At 32.1% G+C, this 24,196-nt stretch overlaps 1 protein-coding gene and 2 long non-coding RNA genes across 3 annotated transcripts; 2 read left to right on the forward strand and 1 right to left on the reverse strand.

Moving 5' to 3' along the window:
- Positions 1–3,342: 3,342 nt before the first annotated feature.
- On the reverse strand, positions 3,343–23,194 carry LOC112727424 (cytochrome P450 CYP82D47). The gene is made up of 3 exons (XM_025777161.3): positions 22,570–23,194; positions 4,748–5,167; positions 3,343–4,135 (listed from the first exon to the last, which is right to left on the reverse strand). The coding sequence occupies exons 1-3, from the start codon at positions 23,125–23,127 to the stop codon at positions 3,500–3,502; spliced, it is 1,614 nt and encodes a 537-aa protein (XP_025632946.1). The 5' UTR covers positions 23,128–23,194; the 3' UTR covers positions 3,343–3,499.
- On the forward strand, positions 6,771–8,211 carry LOC112727426 (uncharacterized). Its single transcript, XR_003165755.3, has 2 exons — positions 6,771–7,197; positions 7,789–8,211. It is a non-coding gene; the product is annotated as an uncharacterized lncRNA (long non-coding RNA).
- On the forward strand, positions 17,852–21,632 carry LOC112727425 (uncharacterized). The gene is made up of 2 exons (XR_003165754.2): positions 17,852–18,369; positions 21,418–21,632. It is a non-coding gene; the product is annotated as an uncharacterized lncRNA (long non-coding RNA).
- Positions 23,195–24,196: the final 1,002 nt, after the last annotated feature.

Below are 24,196 nucleotides of genomic sequence, written 5' to 3' on the forward strand. Positions count from 1 at the left end.
ACCCGGGATTAAACCCAAACCTGGTTACCCGGGTCTGACCCGCCTTGCCCTTCTAGAAGGCCCGAAGCCGGCCCTCTAGAACTCCTAACCAACTTTCGAATTCAAACGTCTCTCTTATCTTAGCCAAACAAGATAAGATAAGATAGCTACCATCACCTATAAATAGAGGACCCAGGTCCCTCCAGGTATTCATTCATTCCTCACACCTTATACCTCTCAGATCCATTCTGACTTGAGCGTCGGAGTGTCTTTGCAGGTACCTCCCCTCATTGCTCCAGTCAAATAGTCCAGCATCCGCCTTGACCCGCAGGCTCCCGATCCATCTCTCAACCTGTACCAGAAACATCTTGTACATATACTATAGTGGTAGTTTGTTTATTTATAAATTGTGTTTTGAGTTCTAATTGTGTTAATGATTTTTGCAGTTTTAATTGATACAAAATATGAACCATTGATCTTCAAAAAAGAGAAGTCAGCTCTAGTATGTAATTTTATTTATTTTTTATTATTAGATAATTATTTAAATAAAAATGCATGAAAAACGTGGTTATATTATCATAATTATTGTTATTATTGTCTATGAGAGGGACAAATTAACCTTTATTACACTTAAAAAAAAAAATTCATATTTCAGGAAATAATGTGTCTCAACCTTGGATGGAAAAGGATGCTAGTGTTGATGGTTGTGTGGCTTGATTTCTTGCTGATTCAAATCATCAAAGCAAGTCTTTTTGTCTTTATCTTACTCTGTCCAAATTTTTTTGATGTTATTTTTTAATATTATTCATTTTAACATGTTTGGTGGCGGTGGTTGCAGAATAATACAAAGGCTTGCAGTGTTTTGTATTGGATGCTTTTGGGATTACAGGTTGGATAAAGTTCAATTAACAAATATAACCTCAAATTATTATTTATTAATACACTTAGTAGTGTGTGGTTTTACTAATAATTGACATGAAACTATGTTTTCTTTTTTTTTTTCTTTTTTTGTGTTTTCAATTTCCAATTGTATTTGTGGTGTTTGGGTATGAAACAGTAAAGTTGTAGAAGGATCACTAGAAAAGAATCACAACAGGATGCTTAGATTACGTATGTGAGGCCTCAATAGTATGGACACCTATGAACCTTGCATTTTGTGCCTTGTGTGGAATCATTGGTGGAACTGTTGGAGGGCTACTTGGTTCTGGTGGTAGATTTGTTTTAGGCCCTCTTCTCTTAGAGTTTGATTAATTGTTTCGCTTGTTTTTTTCATATATTTGGGTCATTGGCTATAAAATTATCGTTGTACATAGACTGTAGATCATAAACTTAACGTATTTATGAATTTTGTCTTTTTAACTTTTATATTTCGAAATAGATATTGTGAATATTTTTTATATTTATTTAAAAAATTGATCTATGTTTGATTTTTTTTTATATTTTATTGAAATTAATTATTTATAAAAATCAAATTTTAATAATGGTATATATTAAATTAGTAAAAATCTGTAATTAGAAAATCAGTAACAGTAACCGATTTGGTTACCGATTTTAGATTTTTAGATCAGATATCAGCAAATGATTTAGCAACCGATTTTATTAACGACCGATTTAGCAACTGAAAAGTTGGTCACTATTTAGTGACCGATTTTCTTAGTGACCAATTTAGCGACAAAAAAGGTGGTCACCTTTTAGCGACTAATTTTATTAGGGACCGATTTAGCGACTAATATTGTTTGGTACTAGTTTGGTAGCATTGATTGAAAATCGGTGGCTAACGGTTAGCGACCGAAGTTGGTCGCTATTTTTAAATTAGAGATCAAAGTTTTAGTGACCACCAGAATCGGTCGATATTCCAGTAATTTCTTGTAATGTCTCGTTTACAGTGTAAACGAGATACGTGTTAACTTCTTTTGTTTACACTGTAAATGAGATAAGAGGAGCCGAAACCTATATATTTATCTCGTCCACAACATCCATTTTAACCCTTTGATTTTTCTTTTTTGGCTTTTTCTCTCACTTTTAAACATTTCTAATCATATTTCCGAGTTACTTGAAGAATATGGCACGCGTTGATAACCACGATGGAGACATTAACAAACTCAACACAACTTGGCACATTACAGGGCAGAAGACTTTGAGGTTGGTATTATTTTCCGTTTTATGGTTATGTTAAAGTATAGATGTAATTTCCTAATTAGGATAGTTTTATGTAGGTAGTATGCAGTATATGTTAGGATCAGTTTAAATGTTAGGATATGATGTTCGGTACAAGTTAAATTGGATGTTATTGATTTAGTTATTAATTAAGGTTATTAACTAAGGTTAGAATTTATTTAAATGCACGGATATGATGTTGGGTTTAAATGCTAGTATGCTATGTTATTGTTAAGCATATGTTTATTAATGTAGTTATTAATTTAGGGGATTAACCATTTGTAATAAAGCTAATGATATGACAAAAGTTTTATGTTTGTATTTACTAAATATCTAAATAAATTATTTGTTGCGGAATTTTGATGTTACTTAGACTAAGTCATCTATACAGATGTACTTGTTGCTCAGTAAGTAAATGTGTTCACTTAATCTACTACATATAGGAGTTGCGAAATAAATTTTGTTATTTACTATTTTTCTAAATAAATTTATTTAAATTAATTAAAATAGATGTTTATTAGTGTAGTCATTAGTTATCTTAGGAGACATTTTCATTTGCATTATATTACACAGACTTTAAAGCTAATTATTTTTCTAAACATTTTCATTATTCAAGTAAACTTTTTATGCAAATAAATTCATAATTTAAGTGTTTGTACTTGTCTGCTTGAATAATTTATTTATAAGCCAAATTAATTCCTGATTCAGTATTCTTATTATTTACGAGAGGCCTTGCCTACTTCTTCCGAAAAGGGTGAGTCACACACTGTAAACGAAATATACGCTACATTTATTCTCAATCTTATCTCGTTTACAGTATGAACGAGATATGTGTTAACTTATTTCGTTTACAATATAAACGAGATAAGTGATGTGATACTTTTCGATAAAAACGCTCGTAAATATATATTTAAGTAATTAATATATTTATTTTATTTATTTAAAAAAATCCTTTTTTATCATATTTTTAAAGTGAGACTGAATTCATTTTATTTAAAAAAATCCTTCTTTAATTACTATTATAATAATTAAATATTAAATATAATAAATATATAATTAAAAATATTACATGTATAAAATTATGTTTAAATAAAATAATTTAAAGATATTTTATCTCTAGCATTATCGATATATAATTTACTTTATATATATATACCCTCATTTCAAGAAATTACTAGTATCAACTATTTGTTACACTTTATCCACTTAATTAGTAAATTTCATCATAAAGATTTAGTGGAACTTCTTATTACCCAAAGTTGAAGTATTTATTAGAAGCAGTGAATAGAACACAATCCTACAATATTACTGCTTCACAAACACTTATAATCTGTCGTATAAGGTTATTATCATGCACTACCTTTTAGTTTTTACCATAATAAAGTGGAGCGAAGAGACGCGGAGTAAGAATAACATGGAGTGGAGAAGCTTTGACGCTGGTTAGCCCAACCTCTTCAACCATATCTACTGGCTTTCCATCAACAGTAACAATATCAAACCCATGTAACAAATTAGCAAGCATTAGTTGCATCATTTGAAGGCCAAATGGGATCCCAGGACACATTCTTCTACCAGCACCGAACGGAATGAATTCAAAATTATGGCCCTTAAAGTCGATATCCTTATGTTCCTTAAGAAATCTCTCTGGTCGAAATTCCAAAGGATCATCGTATATTGTAGGATCACGATGAATCTTTGATATGTTAGTCAAGAGGCGTGTACCAGCAGGGATATGATAACCACCAATATTGCAATCTTCCATGGACTCATGTGGAGCACCTAGTGGTACTGCAGGGTACAAGCGCATTGTTTCTTTGATGACGGCTTGGAGATATACCAAGCTGTTCAAGTCTGATTCCTCTACTGCCATTTTTTTCCTCCCAATTTGTGAGTCCAATTCGTCTCTCACTTTGTTTAGAACATTTCGATTGTTGAGAAGTAACGAGAGAGCCCAAGTTACAGTTCCGGTAGTAGTGTCTGTTCCACCTATAATCATGGCCTGAAGATATACACACATAGAGAAGGGTGAAAAAAATGTAATTATATTTTTGAACGATTTTACTAGGAGAGAAAATGCATTAAGGAGGAAAAGATTAAAAACAAATGTGATGACATGATGTACGTGTGTTATATCCTCACCTATATGATTTTGGCGAGTTTCAAATTAAAGTGAAGAAAGATACTCATTAATGCGATACAATTTCTTTAAATTTCCCAAGTGGTTTCACTTTAAGAAGATTATGTTTTTCACTCTTGTTTTAGCTCCTCGTTCAACAATAGACAAAATAAAATAATCTTCTATTTTTCATTTGAAACAACACTATAGAATTTAGAAGTTTTATTCAATTCTAAGATTATTCAAATAAAATAAAAAGAGGTTAATATTCAATTCCTCTCCTCTTAGCCACTAATATCCATTAAAATATATGTTATTTTTACAAAAAAAAAATATATTTTATAAATAAAAAATATCATTTAAATGTTTCATAAAAAAAGAGAATGTATATTTTTATCAACTATTTAACTTTTTCTTAGTCTCAGTACTAATATTGGAAATATATATATATATATATATATATATATATATATATATATATATACACATACATACCAGGCATGTGGTTTTGATTATAGTATCAGGATCACGACCATCAAATTCTTCATCAACGGTAGACAAAAGCGTGTCCATGAAATCATCATGGTGATGATCTTTTTGTTTTCCTACGCCATAAAGCCTCTTCCATTTGTGTTCGTCAAGCCAAATTCGAACGAAGTAGTCCAACTCATCTCTGGTTCGCTTCATTGCCTTCTCTTTCCCATCTAAATCTAACCATCTCAAATATGGCATCGCATCTGAAATCGAGAATGACCCACTCAGCTCGAAAAGCTCTCTAACTGCTTTCCAAAGCCGTACGTTCTCCTCGTTGCCGCCGCAGTCGCTTCCCACCACAACACCAAAACGTTTCCCCACCACTATTCGAAACATGATGTTCAAGGTTATATCCCCTATCCATTTCTTCATCTCGGTAACCTGTTGTTGGTACACAAATAATACTAGCTTGTTAGTATTTGCCATAAAGCTTTTCTATGCTTTGCTTGTTGGATCAGGAACATGAAATTTTGGCTGATGACAAATGAGAACAAAATTTAAAAAAATTAAACAAAAATTGTTAACATAAATGAGATGTATAGAATTGGTTAAAAAATGTATTGTATCTATTGGAATTTGTATTTAAAGAACTCAACATTACATGTGTAGTTTGTATTTAAATAATCATTTATAACATAAAAGATTTAGGCACTCACAAAATTAATTATTAAAAATTAAATTAATGAAACAGCCATGAAATGAATTCTATTCAACAAAAATTCTCCAATCGGTAAATTTAAAGTTAATTCCGTTAAACTTTCTTTAAAATTCTTAGAGTAAAGTAGTAAACTATAATTTTTACCCACAAAAGTTGAAAACGCTGACATATCTACCCATAGAAAAAGGAAATTACCATTTGTACTCATGAAATATGGATTTCGCATAACAAAATTATCCAAACACTAAAAAATTACCTAAAATTTCTAAATTACCCTTATTTTCACCACCATACCACCTCCTTTACCCAATCACCTTTCTAACACTAACCCTCTTCACCTAACCACCACCCCTCTTTTCCTTTCTAATCTCAAATCCCACCACCCCCCTTCACCCAGCCACCACTTCCTTTTCCTCCAAAACCCACACACGGAGACATTACACACACACCCCCACCCGAAAAAAAAGAAGAGAAGAAGAGGGGGAGGGAGACCGCACTGGCAACGTGGGGACTCGCTGCCGCTATCGCATCATCGTCGCCGTTGTTAAGGGAGTCCGAAGAGAAGATGCGAGGGGGAGCTGTCGCCGCCGTCGTGCCCTGCTGCTGCCGGCTCCGTCACGTCTGTCGCCGCCATTGATTGAGTCTGTCGCTGTCGTTGTCGCTGGTCTGGAAGGAAGAGAGCGCGCAAGAGATCGGAGAAGGAGGAGAGGGCAATGACGCCAGTGGGTGTCACTGCCACCATCGTCGTCGACGCTGTTTAGTGAGGGAGGAAGAATCGTTGTTTTTCTTTGCTTTTTCTATTGTTGTTGTTGTTGTTGCTGCTGCTGCTGCTGCTTTATGTGAAGAAGATGATGATGGAGATATAGTGGTGGTGGTGGTGATGGTAGTGATAAAGGAGATGAGATGGTGGTGGGATTTGAGATTAAAAAGGAAAAGGGGAATGGTGGCTGGGTGAAGAGGGTTAGAATTAGAAAGGTGATTGGGTGAAGGAGGTGGTGTGGTGGTAAAGATAAGGGTAATTTAGAAATTTTAGGTAATTTTTTAGTATTTAGATAATTTTGTTATTCGAAATCCATATTTCATGAGTACAAATAGTAATTTTCTTTTTTTATGGGTAAATGTGTCAGTATTTTCAACTTTCATGAGTAAAAATAGTAGTTTACTCAAATTCTTAAATTAACCTCTTTTATCTACTTCTTCTACTCATCTCATTCCTTCAACTTCTTCCACCACCATTACCCATTAACTCTTTATTTTTTCAATTGCAATTTTTAAATTATGTTGTTCAGAATTTCACTTTTCTTTTTTTAAATTCAATTTAAGTAGGAAAGATCGAGAAGTTGACTATCACGAGCCCCCATTCTCCATTCACACCCATACCCACACGGCCACACCCACACCGACATTCTTTTAGGAATAGAATTAAATACAATCCTCACCATTAATGTCACCATATCCACCGTTAGTTTCTTAAACTGTACATTCGCCCTTACTTGCCGCAAATCTTGGCAAATCACCGCAGACCAGACACAACTCTACCACGTTGTCTTCGGGATCGCACCCTTGTTAAAGCTTTGAAAGCAGAGGATAAACTACATTAAGCTATATTACAATGCGAGCGAGATGTTTGGTGTGGTATGGCTGGACAAGAAGATTAGCTCCGATTGGAGGGGAGAGCAGTTGCCACTGGTGAGAATCTCATGAGACACTTTGAAGTTCTCGCACAGGGACACCGTTCCGCGACCAGCATTATGTAAATTTTTAATTTTTAATGTTTAAAAATGGTTATTTTTAATTTGTCCTTCTTTTCCATCAAAAGTTGTTTAAAACAAGTTTAATTTTGTTTTGTCTTCATATTCATAATTTTGTTTTACTATTTTTTTTCTCTCATTACCACTCCTAATTCCCCCACTATAATTTGTCTCTTGTCCTTATCTATCTTCTGGTAGTAACTCTAATTTTTAAAATTTATTATATTAATCTTTCACATTTAATCTTAAATTTAAAGAGCGAGCATTAAAATATATTTTTAATATTTAAAAAATTAACTATTGTAATTATGTTTGATTAATCTAAAAATTAATTATTTTTTTAACAAAATAATGTTTCTATATATAAAAATATAATTATTTATTTTAAAAATTTTAATAATATTTATTTTTAATAAAAGACCACTTTTACTTGACATAGCTAAGCGCTGTTAAAAAAATAATTATAAAGGCAAGTATTACTGTATTAGATAGATAGCTTCTGTACTTTGTTTGTTTTGTTTGTTTTTTTTTTTTTTTGAAGGTGCTTCTGTGCCTTGTTTGACACGTCTTCTTATTTTTCTCCATTTGTGCAGGGTCAGGTGGCCAGGCTCACATCTTGGCAGAACCCGGCCAACACACGAAGGACATGATGGAGTAGAAACGTCAGCTCCGAAAATTAGCAACGCAGACCCAAGCTCTTTAAATAGAGCTCCTCCTCCGCCAAAATGCAAAGACCGAGTGAATTTGAGAGAGAAACTGAAGTGAAGAAGAAGAAGACTAGCTCCTCCTCCGCCAAAATGCAAAGACCGAGTGAATTTGAGAGAGAAACTGAAGTGAAGAAGAAGAAAACTGTGTGTTTGGATTGTGATTTGTTAAAGTGAGGTTTAAATAAAAGTGATTTTATAGAATTAATTTTGAGTATAAATAAATTTGTGTCAATGTAATTTATGTTTGATAACTCTATACTAAAATTGATTTTGATAAAATAAATATTGTTTGGATAATATTAATTAAAATCACTTTTAGATAAATAATTACTAAAAAGGATATGATATTAAATTATAATGTTATTTTTTTATATATGTTTAATTTTTTTTATACTTTTTTTATATGTTTTTATATAGTATATTTTTAGTACTTTTTTTTAGTATGCTATAATTTTTTACCATTATTATTATTTATGGTTAATTTTTTCATTTCATTTATTTTACCCAATGGGATCAATAGATTATATTATAAAAAGATAATAATAAATATAATGTACCAAAATTACCATTATAAAAATATATAATGTCAAATAAAAAATTAATAAAAAATATAAATAATAAATAATAAAAAAACTCATATAAAAAGAAATAATAACAATTCTATAAATAATATAATAATATGTATAAAGGATAAAGATAGTAAAATAAATAAATATTAAATATTAATGGCCAAAAGCTAGTAATTGTTACTTTTTGTAAACGTGATTTTGAGACTAAAATCACTTTTGCGTTTATAGAGAGAAAACTTAGCCAAACCAAAAATTGAAGCTTTTAAAAAACTGTAAGGTGCTTTTTCTCTTCTAACGTGGTTTTCAAACACACCCTAAGAGAGTTAGATTAGTAGTATTAGTAGCATAACGTATTTTAAAATAAAAGGAGTGATTATATAAAAAAAATATATGAATATCATTAATAAAAAATAGCACGTAAGTATACTGCATCCAAAAAATATATTATTAATTATTTGAATTATATGTAAGTTGATAAATTTTATTTTTTTATGTATTTAAATTTTTTTAATTTTATTATTGTTTGTATCATATGAAAATATAGCATTGTTATTTTAATATTTTTTAATTTATTAATTTTTGAATAATATTTTTATTTGTCCAGTATAATCATGTTTTATTTTATATAAATATGAATATATAATTTTTTTGAATTTTTTGTTATAATGGAATTATTTTTCTGTACATTTAATAAATAATTTAAATTTTACTAAATAAATAAATATTTATTTATTAATAAATATTATAATAAATATGTGAATATTTATAAAATATTTTATTATTAAATATTGCAAAAAATATTTTAATAAATAAATATGATTAAATATTTTATTTATTTTTGAAAATAAATATTATTTAGATTTATTTATTTTCAAAAATAAATATTTTAGTTATTTATAATATTTAAACAAATAAATATTTTTTATTTATGATTAGAAATAACAATATTTATATTGATGTAAATTAGTATTATAAATATTTATTTGTAGTAATTTTTATTTATTTAAACTAATTGATATATTTAATGAATAAATATATTTTTTGTTGAACTAGCCTAACAGGGATCTGTTGGTTTGTAATAAATTGGATCATCGCAGACGTGAAATTCGATGGTCGAAAACTACTTGCACTCAACGGGATTTTACCATGTTTCTAGGATTGGAGTGATAAGAAGATATCACCTCTTATTAGGTGTTCTGGTGGAAAGGTGGAGGCTGAAAACTCATACCTTTGTATTGCCGATGGGTGAGCCTACTGTGAGCGGTTGGACAGTAGCGAATTCCTATAGGGCCAGAGCATTGCGATATTCGGCCACGAATCTGTTGTTAGTACTTCTTCGAAATCTTATATAAAGTTGGGTTGGGTTTGCTGTATCAGAGACGTAGAGCCATTGGACATTGAGAAGTCTATTCAGAGATACGTCAGATGCCAGATTTTCTGTTTGTTGGGTTCGACCCTATTCACGGATAAGTCGATCGCATATGCCCACGCGAAATATCTTCCGTTGCTTCGCGATTTTGAGAGGATCCATACTTATAGTTGGGGTCAACATGTCTCGCGCAGATACGTGTTCAAGATGGTATTTTCGTCACTTTAGAGCTAAAGGGCAGAATGATAATCTCGTCACATTCAAAGATTTGAATACTAGAAGAATTATACCATGTCGGTCTTGGACATCAAGAAGACCAAAAATCCGTCTCAAAAACAGTGGTGCTGAAATGACGACAACTTATAAGGTCCATTGGACTAAGTCAGGACAGAAGGAAGCCCAATAATGCTTTTCAAATTCAGTGGGAGGCTTAAATTATTATTAATTTTCAAGTCTTTTAGACATTTATTTTAATTTGTTTTGCTGTTAGAGTTTGTTTGAAGATTTGATTTACTTCTGATTTGCTTAGTAGTATTTTTAGGGATTTTAAATTTAAATCAAATCTGATTTAATCTAATAAGATCAAATCTGATTTAAATTAGTTATAATATCTTTTGGATTTTAAAATTTAAATCAAATATGATTTAATCTAATAAGATCAAATCTGATTTAAATTAGTTATCTTATCTTTCAGCTAGTTTGTTAGATGTCTATTTAAACACCTTTGGTGAGACAATTTACCGAAATTTTGATGAATAAATTTTTCAGTTTCTTTATGCATATTTTTTTTAGTATGATTAAGTGTGGTGAGTGATTTGCTTTGCTTGTTGCATGAAGAAGATTGAAGGGTCCAACACTAAGATGATTCTGTGTGCTATTCTCTTTCAATTTTCATCCTTCTGATCTAGGTTGTTAAGGACAGGTTCTTTGAAGGTCTAGTAGGGAATCCCTTTCGGTGACCTAGGTTGTTAAGAACAAGTTTCTTAAAGGTCTAGTAGAAAAAAAAAACCTTATCTATCCCTTTATTTTTCTCTTTAATTTCTGTAAATTTACTTCAGAGTAAAAAAAATGAAATTTCTTATTTAGTTTTGTGTTTCTGTAATTATTATATCTTAAGGTCAAGGTCTAAAAAAATGTAAAAAAAAAAGACGTCAAAAAAATTAAAAAAAGAAAAAAAATTCATCTTTAAATTTTGGTTTTGCAATTACGTTAGCGTCTTCTACACAAACAAAAAATCATCAATTTTTTTAGCTTTGTTTTAGCTTTCCAAATTTCTTTTGGGTTCCAATTAGGATTCAATTTTTTTAGTTTCTGTCATCTTAGTATCACTTATTGTTTTTCTTCCTTTGTCACATACTTTGGTTGTCTTTTTGTCAAGTTGAACGTCTTTATCATTCTTCAGATTATCTTAGTTTGGTGTCTCAATTCCTCATTTTCTGAATTACAACTTTTTGAAGCAATCCAAGAGCGAAAAAAAGGCAAGAGTGGTGAGCTCAATAGAGGATAAAAGTCACATATTGAGTGTAAATACAAATGTCCTACTCCGAATGATACACGTGAAAAGAGTGTTGTGAGGTCTTTTCTTTCATAGATTCTTCAGTGATTGCTAATGACAAAGCGACCCCCAATCCACAAATGACTTTCCGCTTCAACGCAATCACTAGCATACTAGAAAGGATTGGAGAGCTTCTTGAGGACATGGCTTCAAGAATTAATTCTTTATCCACTAGCTGACAAGCGTGGTCTCGAGAATTTATTTATAATCAATCTAAGGAGTCTAAGGTAGAGACTTCATCCAGATCTCGGCGTCATAGACAACCAGAAGATGTTGATAGTAACCTCAATGCTATCAAAATATGCATATCAGAATTTAAAGGCAGATCCTGGCATCATAGACAACCATGGAGGATTTAGTCAATGTTGTGATTGAGTTGGAGCAGATGAAGAAGAATATTATGGATCGACATAAGAAGATGAGTTTTCCTAAGCGTATCTCATATTTTTCATCCAAGCCAGTGATGAAAGAATTTTTTGAGTATGCTATAGAGGGTGATGTGTGCTTGGAGGATTTAAAAGTGCAGAATTTCTCAAGTGGGTCCTTGGAATGTGAGAAATTTACAAATCAAGAGAGAAAAGAAACAGAGAAAAAGAGTGGGTGTTTGAGTGAAAATTATCAATGTTTAATTGAAAGCGAGAGTTTTGAGAGAAAAGATGATAATAGTGAAGAGAGGAGTGAATGAGCGACAAAGAAACTGAGAGCAATAAACATACTTGTGAGAGAGATATAGAAAGTTCTAGCTTAGACAAGAGTACATTAGTATCATTGAATTCCAAAAAGTCCTTAATTTTTCAAGGTTTTGCAGATTCACTGATCAATTATGGAGTCATTAATATGGATGAAAAGGAAGAAAGACAACTAATTGCACACTTTGGACAAGATGGTGAAAGTATGGTTAGAAAGATTGAACATGCACACATGAGAGACATAGCCATAATTCAGTGGGTAGAGAAGAGCCATCAAACCATGGTATTTAAACCCAGAGATTGGGTTTGGATTCCTTGGAGGGAAAAAGAGCTTCTCATTCAAGATTCGAGGACAAATCTTTTTGAAGAGGGAGATGATGATACGTGTTCATGAGGGTATTTTTATCATTTTAGAGTTAAGAAGCAGAATGGTAATCTCGCCAAATTCAAGAACCTGAATACTATAATAATTATACCATGCCAGTCTTGGACATTAAGAAGACCAAGAATCTATCTCAAAAACAGTGGTGCTGAAATGACGACAACTCATAAGGTCCATTGGGCTAAGTCAGCACAGAAAGAAGCACAATAATGCTTCTCAAATTCAGTGGGAGGCTTAAATTATTATTAATTTTTGAATTTTTTAGACATTTATTTAATTTGTTTTGCTGTTAGAGTTTGTTGGAAGATTTGATTTATTTCTGATTTGCTTAGTAGTATTTTTAGGAATTTTAAATTTAAATCAAATCTGATCTAATCTAATAAGATCAAATCTGATTTAAATTAGTTATCATATCTTTAGGATTTTAAAATTTAAATCAAATATGGTCTAATCTAATAAAGTTAAATCTGATTTAAATTAGTCATCTCATTTTTAGGAGATTTAAATTAAGTTATCTTATCTTATAGCTAGTTTGTTAGGGGCCTATTTAAACCCTTTGGTGAGACAATTTACAGAACTTTTGATGAATAAAATTTTCAGTTGTTTTATGCACGTTTTTTTTAGTGTGATTAAGTGAGGTGAGTGATTTGCTTCGCTTGTTGCATGAAGAAGATTGAAGGGTCCAACACTAAGATGATTCTGTGTGCTAGTCTCTTTCAATTTTCATCCCCCTGATCTAGGTTGTCAAAGGCAGGCTTTTTGAAGGTCTAGTAGGGAATCTCTACCAGTGACCTAGGTTGCTAAGAACATATTTTTTTAGAGGTGTAGTAGGAAAAAAAAATCTTACCTATCCTTTTATGTTTTTGCTGTCTTTGGGGTGTGCCAATATTCTTTTGTTTTTGTGTCATTCTTTTCTTAGTCCCTTCCAACCTTTCCATTGAGATTTTAATGCTTTGAATTTATTAAACCCGAATAACTTCTTATCAGCACATCTTTATAGGGTACTATGCCGTGCATCACGGTATGATACAAAGGAGATGGATGGCCTTTTTAATCTGTTGTTTGTTTGGGCATGGGAGCGACTGTCGTGTGTTGCACCCGTACCGAGACAGTATCTTCTACTGACTGAGATACCAATTACCATGAGGTAACAGTTCCTATTTTAGTTGTGCATTATATTGACGATACATATTTGATTGACGGTACCTTTTTTTAATTTTTTTAACAAACCATGTTTTAGGTGGAGTCATTCCGCATGGAGCATAGCGTGGTTATCGAAGACCCCAGTGATATTTTGGGGGAGCACTCAACACACTCTCCACGTGTTGCTTCATCAATAAACCAGACTGAGACACGTGGCAACACGCCCCTCTACGTGCTGACTCAACATGCCCTCCGGTATTACTTCAGCAACCAACTAGACTGAGACACGTGCAACATGTCCCCACATGTTGATTTAGCACGCCTCGCCACGTGTTACATCACCAAGCAACAGACTGAAACATGCAGCAGCGAGCCCCCACGTATCACGGTAGCACGCACCCCACGTGCTAGCAACACACCCCTTTCATGTTATAACTTTTCTCTAACACGTCCATTAATTTGTAAATACACTAACTGCACCAATTTCTAACTAAAACACCAATGATATTTCTATTTTATAAAAAATTTGCCACCTTTCTCATAATTAGATTTGTATGTACCATCTAAATCACCAATAATATTTCTATTTTATAAAAAATTAGCCACCTTTCTCATAATTAGATTTGTATGTACCATCTAGCATCATAATGAATTATTTTTCTAATGCTCTGCTTGTATGTTAAAGTTTGCGAGAGATAAAAACAATACATTATATTATTAATTCAATTTTTAATTTATATTATTATTAATATATAAAATACATAAATGATATAGTTAGTACGAAATTGTTTAAATTAATTTTTTAATCAAATTATGAAATAAAATAGTCAATTAAATTTAAATACGACAATGTTTTCACAACTTTTTAACTAATTTTTTATTAAACAAATACTATTGTCGTTATTAAAAATATTGATTTCAAAATTAGAATTTAGAATTTTATATTCTAAATTACTATTAATTGTTTCGTCCCCTAGTTTATATATAGTAAAAAATTTTTCAGAAAAATTAGCGTAAAAATAATTTTTATTATAAAATTACTTTTCAATTTCTTTTAGAGATTAAAATTAAAATTTTATAATTTAAGATTATTATTTAGAATTTAAAATATTAATAGAATTTATTTGAATATAAAATTTAAAATTTAAAATCATGAGTAATGATAAAGGAAAAAATTATAGTGTGTTAAGGAGGAAAAAAAAAGAAAAAAAGTATGATAAATATAAAAATAAAAAATTTGTTAAGTAATTAATTAGGGATGCAGTTAATTGCAGTAATTAGTAAAAAAAAGAGTTTGTTAATGAAAAAAAAGTACTTTAACTCAAGAGTTACATTAATTTTATTTTTACTTTTACTCATAGTAAAAAAAATAAAAAAAATATTTTAAATGGAACAAAAATAAACAACCAAAATTATTATAAAAGTTTATCCAAAACTCTTTCAATTATAGTAAAGAAGAACGTATTGCTTTCGGATATAGAAACATCCAAAATCTAACAAAAGAGAGATATCCAAAATCGTTTTAAAAAAATTCAAAATCTAATAGAATGAGACATTTAAAATTATTGAAAAAAATCAAAAAATAAAAAATAAAACATCTAAAACTATTAAAAAAATCATCTAAAATCTAAAAAAAAAGAAACATCCAAAACATAAGAAAAAAATTCCGAAACACATAACAAAAAAAGCTTCCAAAAACACATAACACATACGAAACTTATAAGAAAGAAACTTTTAAAATTAGTAAAAAGAAACATCCAAAACTTAAGAGGAGGAAAAGGGGTTCGGAGAGAGTTAAACCCAAAATGGTTCTGAAATTGGCGTTTATTCACAAAAATCGTTCCTGAAATTTCAATTGCATTAATTACGTCACCATGTTAGTCTCTGACTCATTTTTCATTAACGGCGTGATGATATGGCTTGATAACGTGAACTAGTAATGACATGCGTCACTATGGTTTGACCATGTGTAATTGTGTGATAAAGTGTCACAATGCTGACGTGGACAGTTGTGCAACGTGTCACAATACTATTTGAACACATGTTAATTTGTGTCACGTGTTGTAACTGTATTCATCCACGTGTCGTCCGCTATGTCATTATTGTAGATGTACTAAATTAGTCGCTCACTTGTATTAAGTGACTCATTTTAGTCTCTAAAATCGAATGTTGTGCACCAAACTAGTCCCTTTACTAATTTTTTCTTCTTTTTCTTATAAATTGATCAAAATTCTCAATATCTTTAAATGTATTAATTTTAATTCTATTTTTCACACGTTTAAATACAAGTGCTTTTATAAAATATTTTTTTTCTTGCAAGTACCCCTAACCGTCGTCTTGGAATAGACGTGAAGGCATTTCAAGCACCCTCATTACTATCTCTAACCTCTTTCGTCTAGGCTAGACGAAAGAAGTCAGAGATGGTAGTGAGGGTACTTGAAGTGTCTTAGTCTATAGCCCATTTACACACAATTAAAAATGTATATTCCATAAGAACAAAAAAAAATGTGTTTTTGAATGAAAAAATATGTCTAATCAATCATATAATTCTTTTTTTTTTTATAATAACATACTTATATATACAAAAATTATCAATGTTAAATTATTATAGAAAAATTATATAATTAAAACTAAAATCTTAAAAATTTATGTAAAAGCCTTTGTATTTAAACGATATGTGAAAAAAATAGGATTGAAATTAGTGCATCCAAAGATGTTGAGAATTTTAAATTTAAAAAATGAAAAAAATTGGTAAAAGGAATAGTTTGGTGCACAACATTCAATTGTAGGGATTAAAATGAGTCACTTAATGCAAAGAGAAGGACTAATTTGGTGCAACTATCTACAATGATGACATAGTGGATGACACGTGGACAAATATGTTGTGACACGTGGCACAAATTGACACATGGTCAAATAGCATTGTGACACGTATTACAACCGTCCACGTCAGCATGCCATGTGTCACTGGTCAACACATTCATATCATTACACGTGACCAAACTATGGAGTGACACATGTCATTAACAATCCACGTTATCATGTCATGTCATCACGCCGCTAATGAAAAATAGGTCAAGGACTAACGTAGTGCACTTTTGTCAGTTTCAGAGACGTAATTAGTGCAATTGGAATTTTAGAGATAATTTTGGTGCACGACGCTAATTTCAGAAATTATTTTGAAATTCAGAGAAGGAGGACACTGCATCACTGGACGACAAGTTGCAAAGAAAGGCGTTGTGACATGAGGAATATAACTGTCTGGGAAGGCACACACGTCGTAGTTGAGAGGGTTCCGAAAGGGAGGGTGTGGCGTTGCGGGACTTGGTGTTGCATGAAAAGATGCGGCATCGCAGCGATCAGGATTGGAGAGGGAGGGGCACAGTGCCGCCAAGAGAAGAGTTGGGGTAGGACGTGGCGACATGCGAGGTGCGATGAATTTTGAGGGCGCTCGAGAAAAATTGTAGAAGAAGATCGCAGCGGCAGAAAAAAATTAGTAGGAGAGATCGAACTTAGGAGTTCAGATGGCACTACAACATTTTGGGTCTATGGCCACGGTTTTTTTTGTCACGGTTAAAAACCGTGACATAGACCCTCTATGATCACGGTTTTCTAAAAAAAGGTGGCCTAAAAGGATCTATGGTCACGATTTTAGGGGGTGACCTAAAGGGGTCTATGGTCACGGTTTTTTACAGTGACCAAAAAGGGTCTATGGTCACGGTTTTTACAAAAAGGGTGACCATAGGGTACCTCTGGTCACAGTTTTGGGGGGTGACCTAAAGTGGTCTATGGTTACGGTTTTGGGGGATGGCCTAAAAGAGTCTATGGTCACGGTTTTAGGGGTGACCTAAAGGGGTCTATGGCCACGATTTTTTACGGTGACAAAAAAGGGTCTATGGTCACGATTTTTCAAAAAAGGGTGACCTAAAGTGGTCTTTGGCCACGGTTTTGGGGGTGACCTAAAGTAGTTTATGGTCACGGTTTTGGTGGGTGGCCTAAAAGGGTCTATGGTCACGATTTTAGGAGTGACCTAAAGGGGTCTATGGTCACGATTTTTTACAGTGACCAAAAAAGTTTATGGTCACGATTTTTCGAAAGGGTGATCTAAAAGGGTCTATGGTCATAGTTATTAGAGGTGGCCTAAAGTGGTCTATGATCACGTTTTTTTTTTTTAATTCATTTTTTTAAATTATCCCTCCCTTTAAACGCCGTCGTTCCCACCCCCCCCCCCCCCCCCCCCCCCCAAAATCCCAAAATTTCCCCCTCCCTCCCAGCAAAATCCCCATTCCCTCCTAACTTAGAACAAAAAAAACCCCAATCACTTCGCGTTACAGCCCCATTCTCACCATTTTCCTTCGACCTCCTCCCAACCCCCTCCATCGTACGTCGTTTCCCTTCCTCCCAGCCCCTACCATTGTCGTTCACCTTCCTCCCATCCCCTGCTTCGTCACAGCCCCCAAGATCGATGAAAGCAGAAACCCTAGCGTCGCCGAGCTCCTCTGTCGCGTCTCACCGTGAGCTTCCTGTTACCGCGAGGAAGAAGAGTAGGTGTCGCGCTCCTTATTACAGAGATTTTGTTGTGAATGCGACGTTGATGTCTCAGGAAGGACTAAAGATTCAGGTGGGAGCGTCGCTGGCGCGAGGAGGAAGCGGGAACGCTATCGTGAATGGGATAGAGATCTTGAAGATAAGTAACTCTTTGATGGGTTGATTGTCATTGAGACAATCAAAGTGCTGCAGAACGACATTAAAAGTTACAGGTATAATGCGATTCCTGTTCCTTCATCATATTATTTTGGATTGGTTGTACCTTCCTTTGGTATTTGCTGTATGAAAAGAATGAAGATCTTATTTTTGCTGTACATTAAGGTTAAGCAGTTTTAATCAATGATGAGAAAAATGCTACCTAGAACCTATTTACAACTTTTGGTGAAATGAAAACAAAATTTATACATTATAAAAAAATTGTGTTGCCTTTTTAGAAATAATAAAAAAAAAGTCATGCTGGCTTTTAGACTGTGTTATATTTTGTATTTTGTATTTTTCACCAATTGATTTCATTTCTTATTGGTTTCTAGTTCTAGCATACTGTTAAAGCATAGAATATTTCACTTCAACAACTTCATTGTTCATAGGATCATTAAAAAAAATGAAGAAGTGGTATGGCAGGATTGTGATAGCATCATTGTTCATGTTGTTTATGGTTCTGCTCCTTAGATACAGTTTCATGAAATACTCTAACGGGACAACATATCTCACTTTAGTTTCTGTTTCTTTGAACAACAAAACTGATCCTATAAAGTGGATTGATCCTATGGTTTCACCTATTTTGTATATAGTAAAATATATATAGTAAAATATCGCTGTGCTTGTTTAGAATCCAATGATGCAAAACAGAAATTAACTGCATCAATTTATTCAAATCTAGATTCTCTTTCTAGTTTTGTGATTATGTGTTTATCCGATTGAATGTGCTTGTAAGTGTATTTTACTCTTAAGAAGAGAGTCCAGTTAGTGTTATTTGTGAATTTGAAGCTTTGAAAGAAAATTTATCACCAGAAGATTCATAATCATAATACTAAGTGCTGTTGGTTATCTATGTAGCCTTTTCTACATTTCTTTAACATTGAGTTACAATTTGAGCAAAGTATTACCTGAGGCAATGTGATGCTTCTTATTTGTAGATGGGAACTAAGATGATGTTTTCTCTTTCTTGCATTATAAATAGATATTGAATCAGTAATTGAATTGCCGTGCTGCAAACTTGGTGAGGAAATTTTCTGTGATTGCTTGTTCATACATGCTGTAAAATTTTCTTTGTATTGTAGCATTCAATGATATTTTTACCTGTTGAACTTATAATCTCATGAATGAGAAAGTTAAATATTAAATATTAATTGAACTTGTAAAGTTTGATGCAGTTGTGTACTTGTGTCTTGTGCTGCTGCATTATATAGCTATAACTATTTCTCATACACCAATTTGTTAGACTTAGCGTCAGGGAATACTTTAAACACCAATTCTTATTAGGATTTAGCAGCCACAACTTTTTTCCTTTTCTTTCTATTTATTTATTTATTAATTTTTTTTTGTTTGTGTATTTTACTTACAATTCAAGCTTTTTTTCTATTTTATTTTTTCTCTCTTGTTATTAATCCTATGTTGCTATTTCATTGATTTACTTTTATGCTAAACTGGTTTATATGATGCTGCTGCATAGTATTATTGCTGCCTTATTCTTGTGTTGGCTGCTGCTACTTAATTTGTACCTTGAAGCAATGACTTTGCCATAAAGTTGAAATCTCAGTTCAGAAATAATAATGTTATATTATTGTAATTATAGTTAGTATATAATATAAACTAATTATTGTTTGATATAAACTAATTATCAACGAAGGTTGCGACAAGCTGTTTTGACTACACCTTGAATAGATACTCAAGAATTTTCCAAGACTATTACAAAGTGAAAGAAATACCAAGACCCATTCAAAATAATTAAATGGAAGATGCGTATTTTGAATTTTAAGTTCAAACCCCATTTTTGGGTCTCCTTTTTGACATGTTCACTTACTTTATGTTTCACCTTTTTAATGTATTAAACAATAATGCTTATGTCATTTTCTTCTATCTATTTTTATAAGTAACTTGATTAACCTTCTACTTGATTATCAATTATCATAACTCAGATCTTATTACATACTCTAATTAACCATAACCTCCTTTTAATGTCAAAATCAAGTGTATAAAAAAAATTATTTATTAATAAATTTAAATAAAAATTCAGGTACAGTTAATTTCGTATAAAACTTAAATTGAAAGACCAATTTTAAAGATTAATCCTCTTAATATTAGTTTTATTTTTTCATATATATAAAACTTAAATTTAAAGACCACAAATTCAAAAAGAAAACAAAGATAGGAAGATAAGTGTATCTAAATTTTTTTTATTAAAAATAGGGAGATTTAAACTCACAACTTCTTAAGTGAATATGAGAAAACTATATTATTTGGACTATAATTCATTGGCAAGTGTATCTAAGTTTATACTTGAACTATTTTATGCTAGACTCGTGCGTGCAATTTATGCTTTCGCTCAGGTAATGTACTGTTCTGTCTTACATGTTAGTGTATTAACTTTGCTATATCCTGGGTTTATCTGCTTCCCCAAATTGATTTGATTTGCTAAATATGTTGTAAGTAAGTACTGTTCGAAACCTCTAGTTAAATTAATAGTATGCTTTTGGTTGCTGTTTGATTAGGTTAGCTTAGTTGAATTAGGTGGTTAGGTACTCAATTGATTTTGTAGTGGATTTGGGTTTGAACTTTGATGTTTATTCTATCTGAAATTGGTTTTCCTGTGCTCGTAATGACTTGCCATGTTCTAATTTAGTTTCCTGCTGCTGCTTCATTGATCTGTCCTGTGCTAAATTAGTTTGTTTGGTGCTGTTGATTAGGTTTAAACTGTTATTGATCCTATGTTGTTGTTTCATTGTTTTACTTTTGTGCTAAACTGGTTTATATGATGCTACTGCATAGTATTATTACTGCCTTATTCTTGTGTTGGCTGCTACTGGAATGAACAAATTCTGAATTATTTGTGCAGTAGTGATAACTTTAATGAATTTTTGAGTCTAAGCTATCACTACTGCTGCATTCTTGCAATAGCTGCTGTTTGAAGTGAATGATGGTTGTGAATAATTCTTGAGTGTTGCTGTGGATGAATGTTTCTCTTCTTTTGCTGCATATGTATTGCATCATCAAAAGCATTTTTGCAAGATATCTAACATGTTTATTTCTTTTACGTGCAGGAAGACAAGATGTGATGAAGAAAATATGTTCCATACAAATATCACATGAGATGGGTCTTACCACCTTAGTTATGTAAATGTAATATTTTGATGTGTTATGTACTTTTTGAGGTATTACATGTAATTGAAAAAATTTTACTCTATTTTGATTTGTGTTGTTTAGACTAAAAATTAAACATATCTATCTTATAATGAAACTTTTATGATTTAGATTTCTTGAATTTCTTATTTTTAGATTTATTTTGTGATTATTATCATTTTGGGATGTGATTATAATTTAAAAAAATTGAATCTCATAAACAACAACAGGCTATAGTCACCGTTTTAAAAAACTGTGACCATAGAGGCTATGGCTACGGTGAAAAACCGTGACCATAGATAGGCTATGGTCACGGTTTTAAGGAGGGGTGACCATAGAGGCTATAACCACGGTGAAAAACCGTGACCATAGATAGGCTATGGTAACGGTTTTAAGGAGGGTGACCATAGAGTCTATGGCCACGGTGGAAAACCGTGATCATAGATATGGCTATGGTCACGGTTTTAGGTGGGGTGACCATAGAGTCTATGGCCACGGTGAAAACCGTGACCATAGATAGGGCTATGGTCACGGTTTTAAGGAAGGGTGACCATAGAGTCTATGGCCACGGTGAAAACCGTGACCATAGCCTTATCTATGGTCACGGTTTTAAGGAGGGGTGACCATAGATAAGGCTATGGTAACATTTTTTTACCGTGACTATAGATTAACCTATGGTCACGGTAAAAAAAACGTGGCCTAAAGTATCAGATTTTGAAAATTGAAACCGTGACCATAAAAACTGTGACTATAGACCTATGGCTACGAGAGAATAGGCCACGGTAAAAAACCGTGACCATAGGTCCAAAACCGTGACCATAGATCTGTGGTCACCCTTTTTACTAGCTACCGTGACCATAGGCTTTTTTTTTGTAGTGTGGATAACTGTGTTTCTAAATCTAACTTTACTTTTTAAAATTTTGAAAATAGATTTTTTTTTAAATTTTTGAAAAAATATTCAAATTGATTGTATATAGAATTGGTTAGTTATACTTTTTCTAAAAATAAAGAATAATTTTAAAAACAATGGCTAATAAATAGTTGGTTACTACCATGCAAATTTTCATTACTACCTTTTCCGAACAAGTTTTCTTCAATAACCACAAATCATAGCTCGCTTTCATTGCGATCTTCACCTCCGACTCCATGATATGCTTCAGTATCTCTGTCTGGTTGGTAGAGAGGATCCCCAAGGTGGCCAATTTACGCACATAGCGCCAATAGGCGCTGTAACGGCAGAACCCTATCATTGAAAAATTGTAACCCAACACCTCAAAGGCAATGCCTGTAGGCCTGCTAGCAAACGCCTTGTCGTTAATTGTGAAACACTCTTTGGCCATCTCCTTGCTGCTCACAACCAAAGTCTTGTGAACTCCGAGTCGTATGGCGAAAATTGGTCCGTACTTTTTGGCCATTTCGCCTAGCGTCACGTGAGGTGGTTGTGAGCCGCCAAAAAGGTGGAGGTGCCCTATTAAAGGCCATGCACCACCAGCCTCCAGTGGTGATTTGGATGGGCCTTTGCGATTTCTTGTTATGACAGATAGTGTGTAAAGAAATAGTAGAAGGGCGAGTATGGTGAACGTGGTTGATTGGAATGGGAGATTTTCAATAATCGATGGGTTCGAAGACATGTTTGGTTAAGTTGTTGGATAAGATATTAACTAATTGGGGCGACTATCTATATATAGTATTACGTGTTCACCATTATGTAATGAGCGCAAGATATTTTTCTTATTCTTCTTTGGGATTGATTTTTCGTATTTGGAGTGTAAAAAGTCAAACTTACTTTGTGGTTCAAGAGGAAAAAAAAGGATGTGTAATGAATACTTTTTAATTTCAGATCTATCCAATTTTTCTGAATAATTTATGCATTCATAGAATTAAACTTTGTACGTATATATAAATATGTAATATTACGGTCTTTTTAGGAAAACATAAAATAACCAACAATAAAAAAAAACTTTTGCTCATAAAAAGTTAAAAAATTATGAAAATATTAGAAATTGAAGTCAATAATATAGTTTTAATAAACAAATAAGTTGACTAATATTATTTTAAATACAAAATAAATACAAAGAAAAATATTAATCGCTCAGATTTCTTAAAAAATATATATATTTAAATGTTAAAAATTATATTAATTAATTATTCACTGATTTATTATCGTGCATATTTCTCCACCTTACTAAATATCTGGCATGCGGAAGTTGTATTCTTGTCTAGACGGCGATACCTATCGCAAGGTGGCCTTCTAATCAATTCTCATTATTATAACTTGTTTGACATTATCTTAAAGGCACGTGCTAAAAAACATACGGAGTAGTGCATCGCGCCGTCACGTCAATTTTAGTGTTAGCCAGCTGTACTTACAGCCAATGGGGTTAGCTAGCTAGTGCCCTACCGGAGTACCAAGCTACCACCCATGTTCTATGTCTAATCCTAATTAAGTGTTTGGTTGCTTGTGTAACGATCCAATTATTGAGTATATGTTTGGATTACCTTTTATAAATAAAAATTTGTATAAAATTGATTTTATAAATTTGATTTTAATAAAAAATAAATTTGTATTAATATAATTTATTTGTAATTTTTATATTAAAATAAATTATAATAAAATTAATATTATTTAAATTATACTATTTAAAATTATTTTTAAATAAAAATTATGAAAAGAAATATTAATTTAAATAAAATATTATT

Source organism: Arachis hypogaea, chromosome 12, assembly GCF_003086295.3.
Source record: "Arachis hypogaea cultivar Tifrunner chromosome 12, arahy.Tifrunner.gnm2.J5K5, whole genome shotgun sequence".
Lineage (NCBI taxonomy): Eukaryota > Viridiplantae > Streptophyta > Magnoliopsida > Fabales > Fabaceae > Arachis > Arachis hypogaea.

Coding starts and splice junctions, on each gene's coding strand:
- LOC112727424 (XM_025777161.3), bottom strand. CDS start 23,127: ATGTCTTCGAACCCATCGATTATTGAAAATCTCCCATTCCAATCAACC. Junction 5,168..22,569: donor AGAAAACTTGTTCGGAAAAG/GTAGTAATGAAA, acceptor TACCAACAACAG/GTTACCGAGATGAAGAAATG. Junction 4,136..4,747: donor TAATCAAAACCACATGCCTG/GTATGTATGTGT, acceptor GTATATCTTCAG/GCCATGATTATAGGTGGAAC.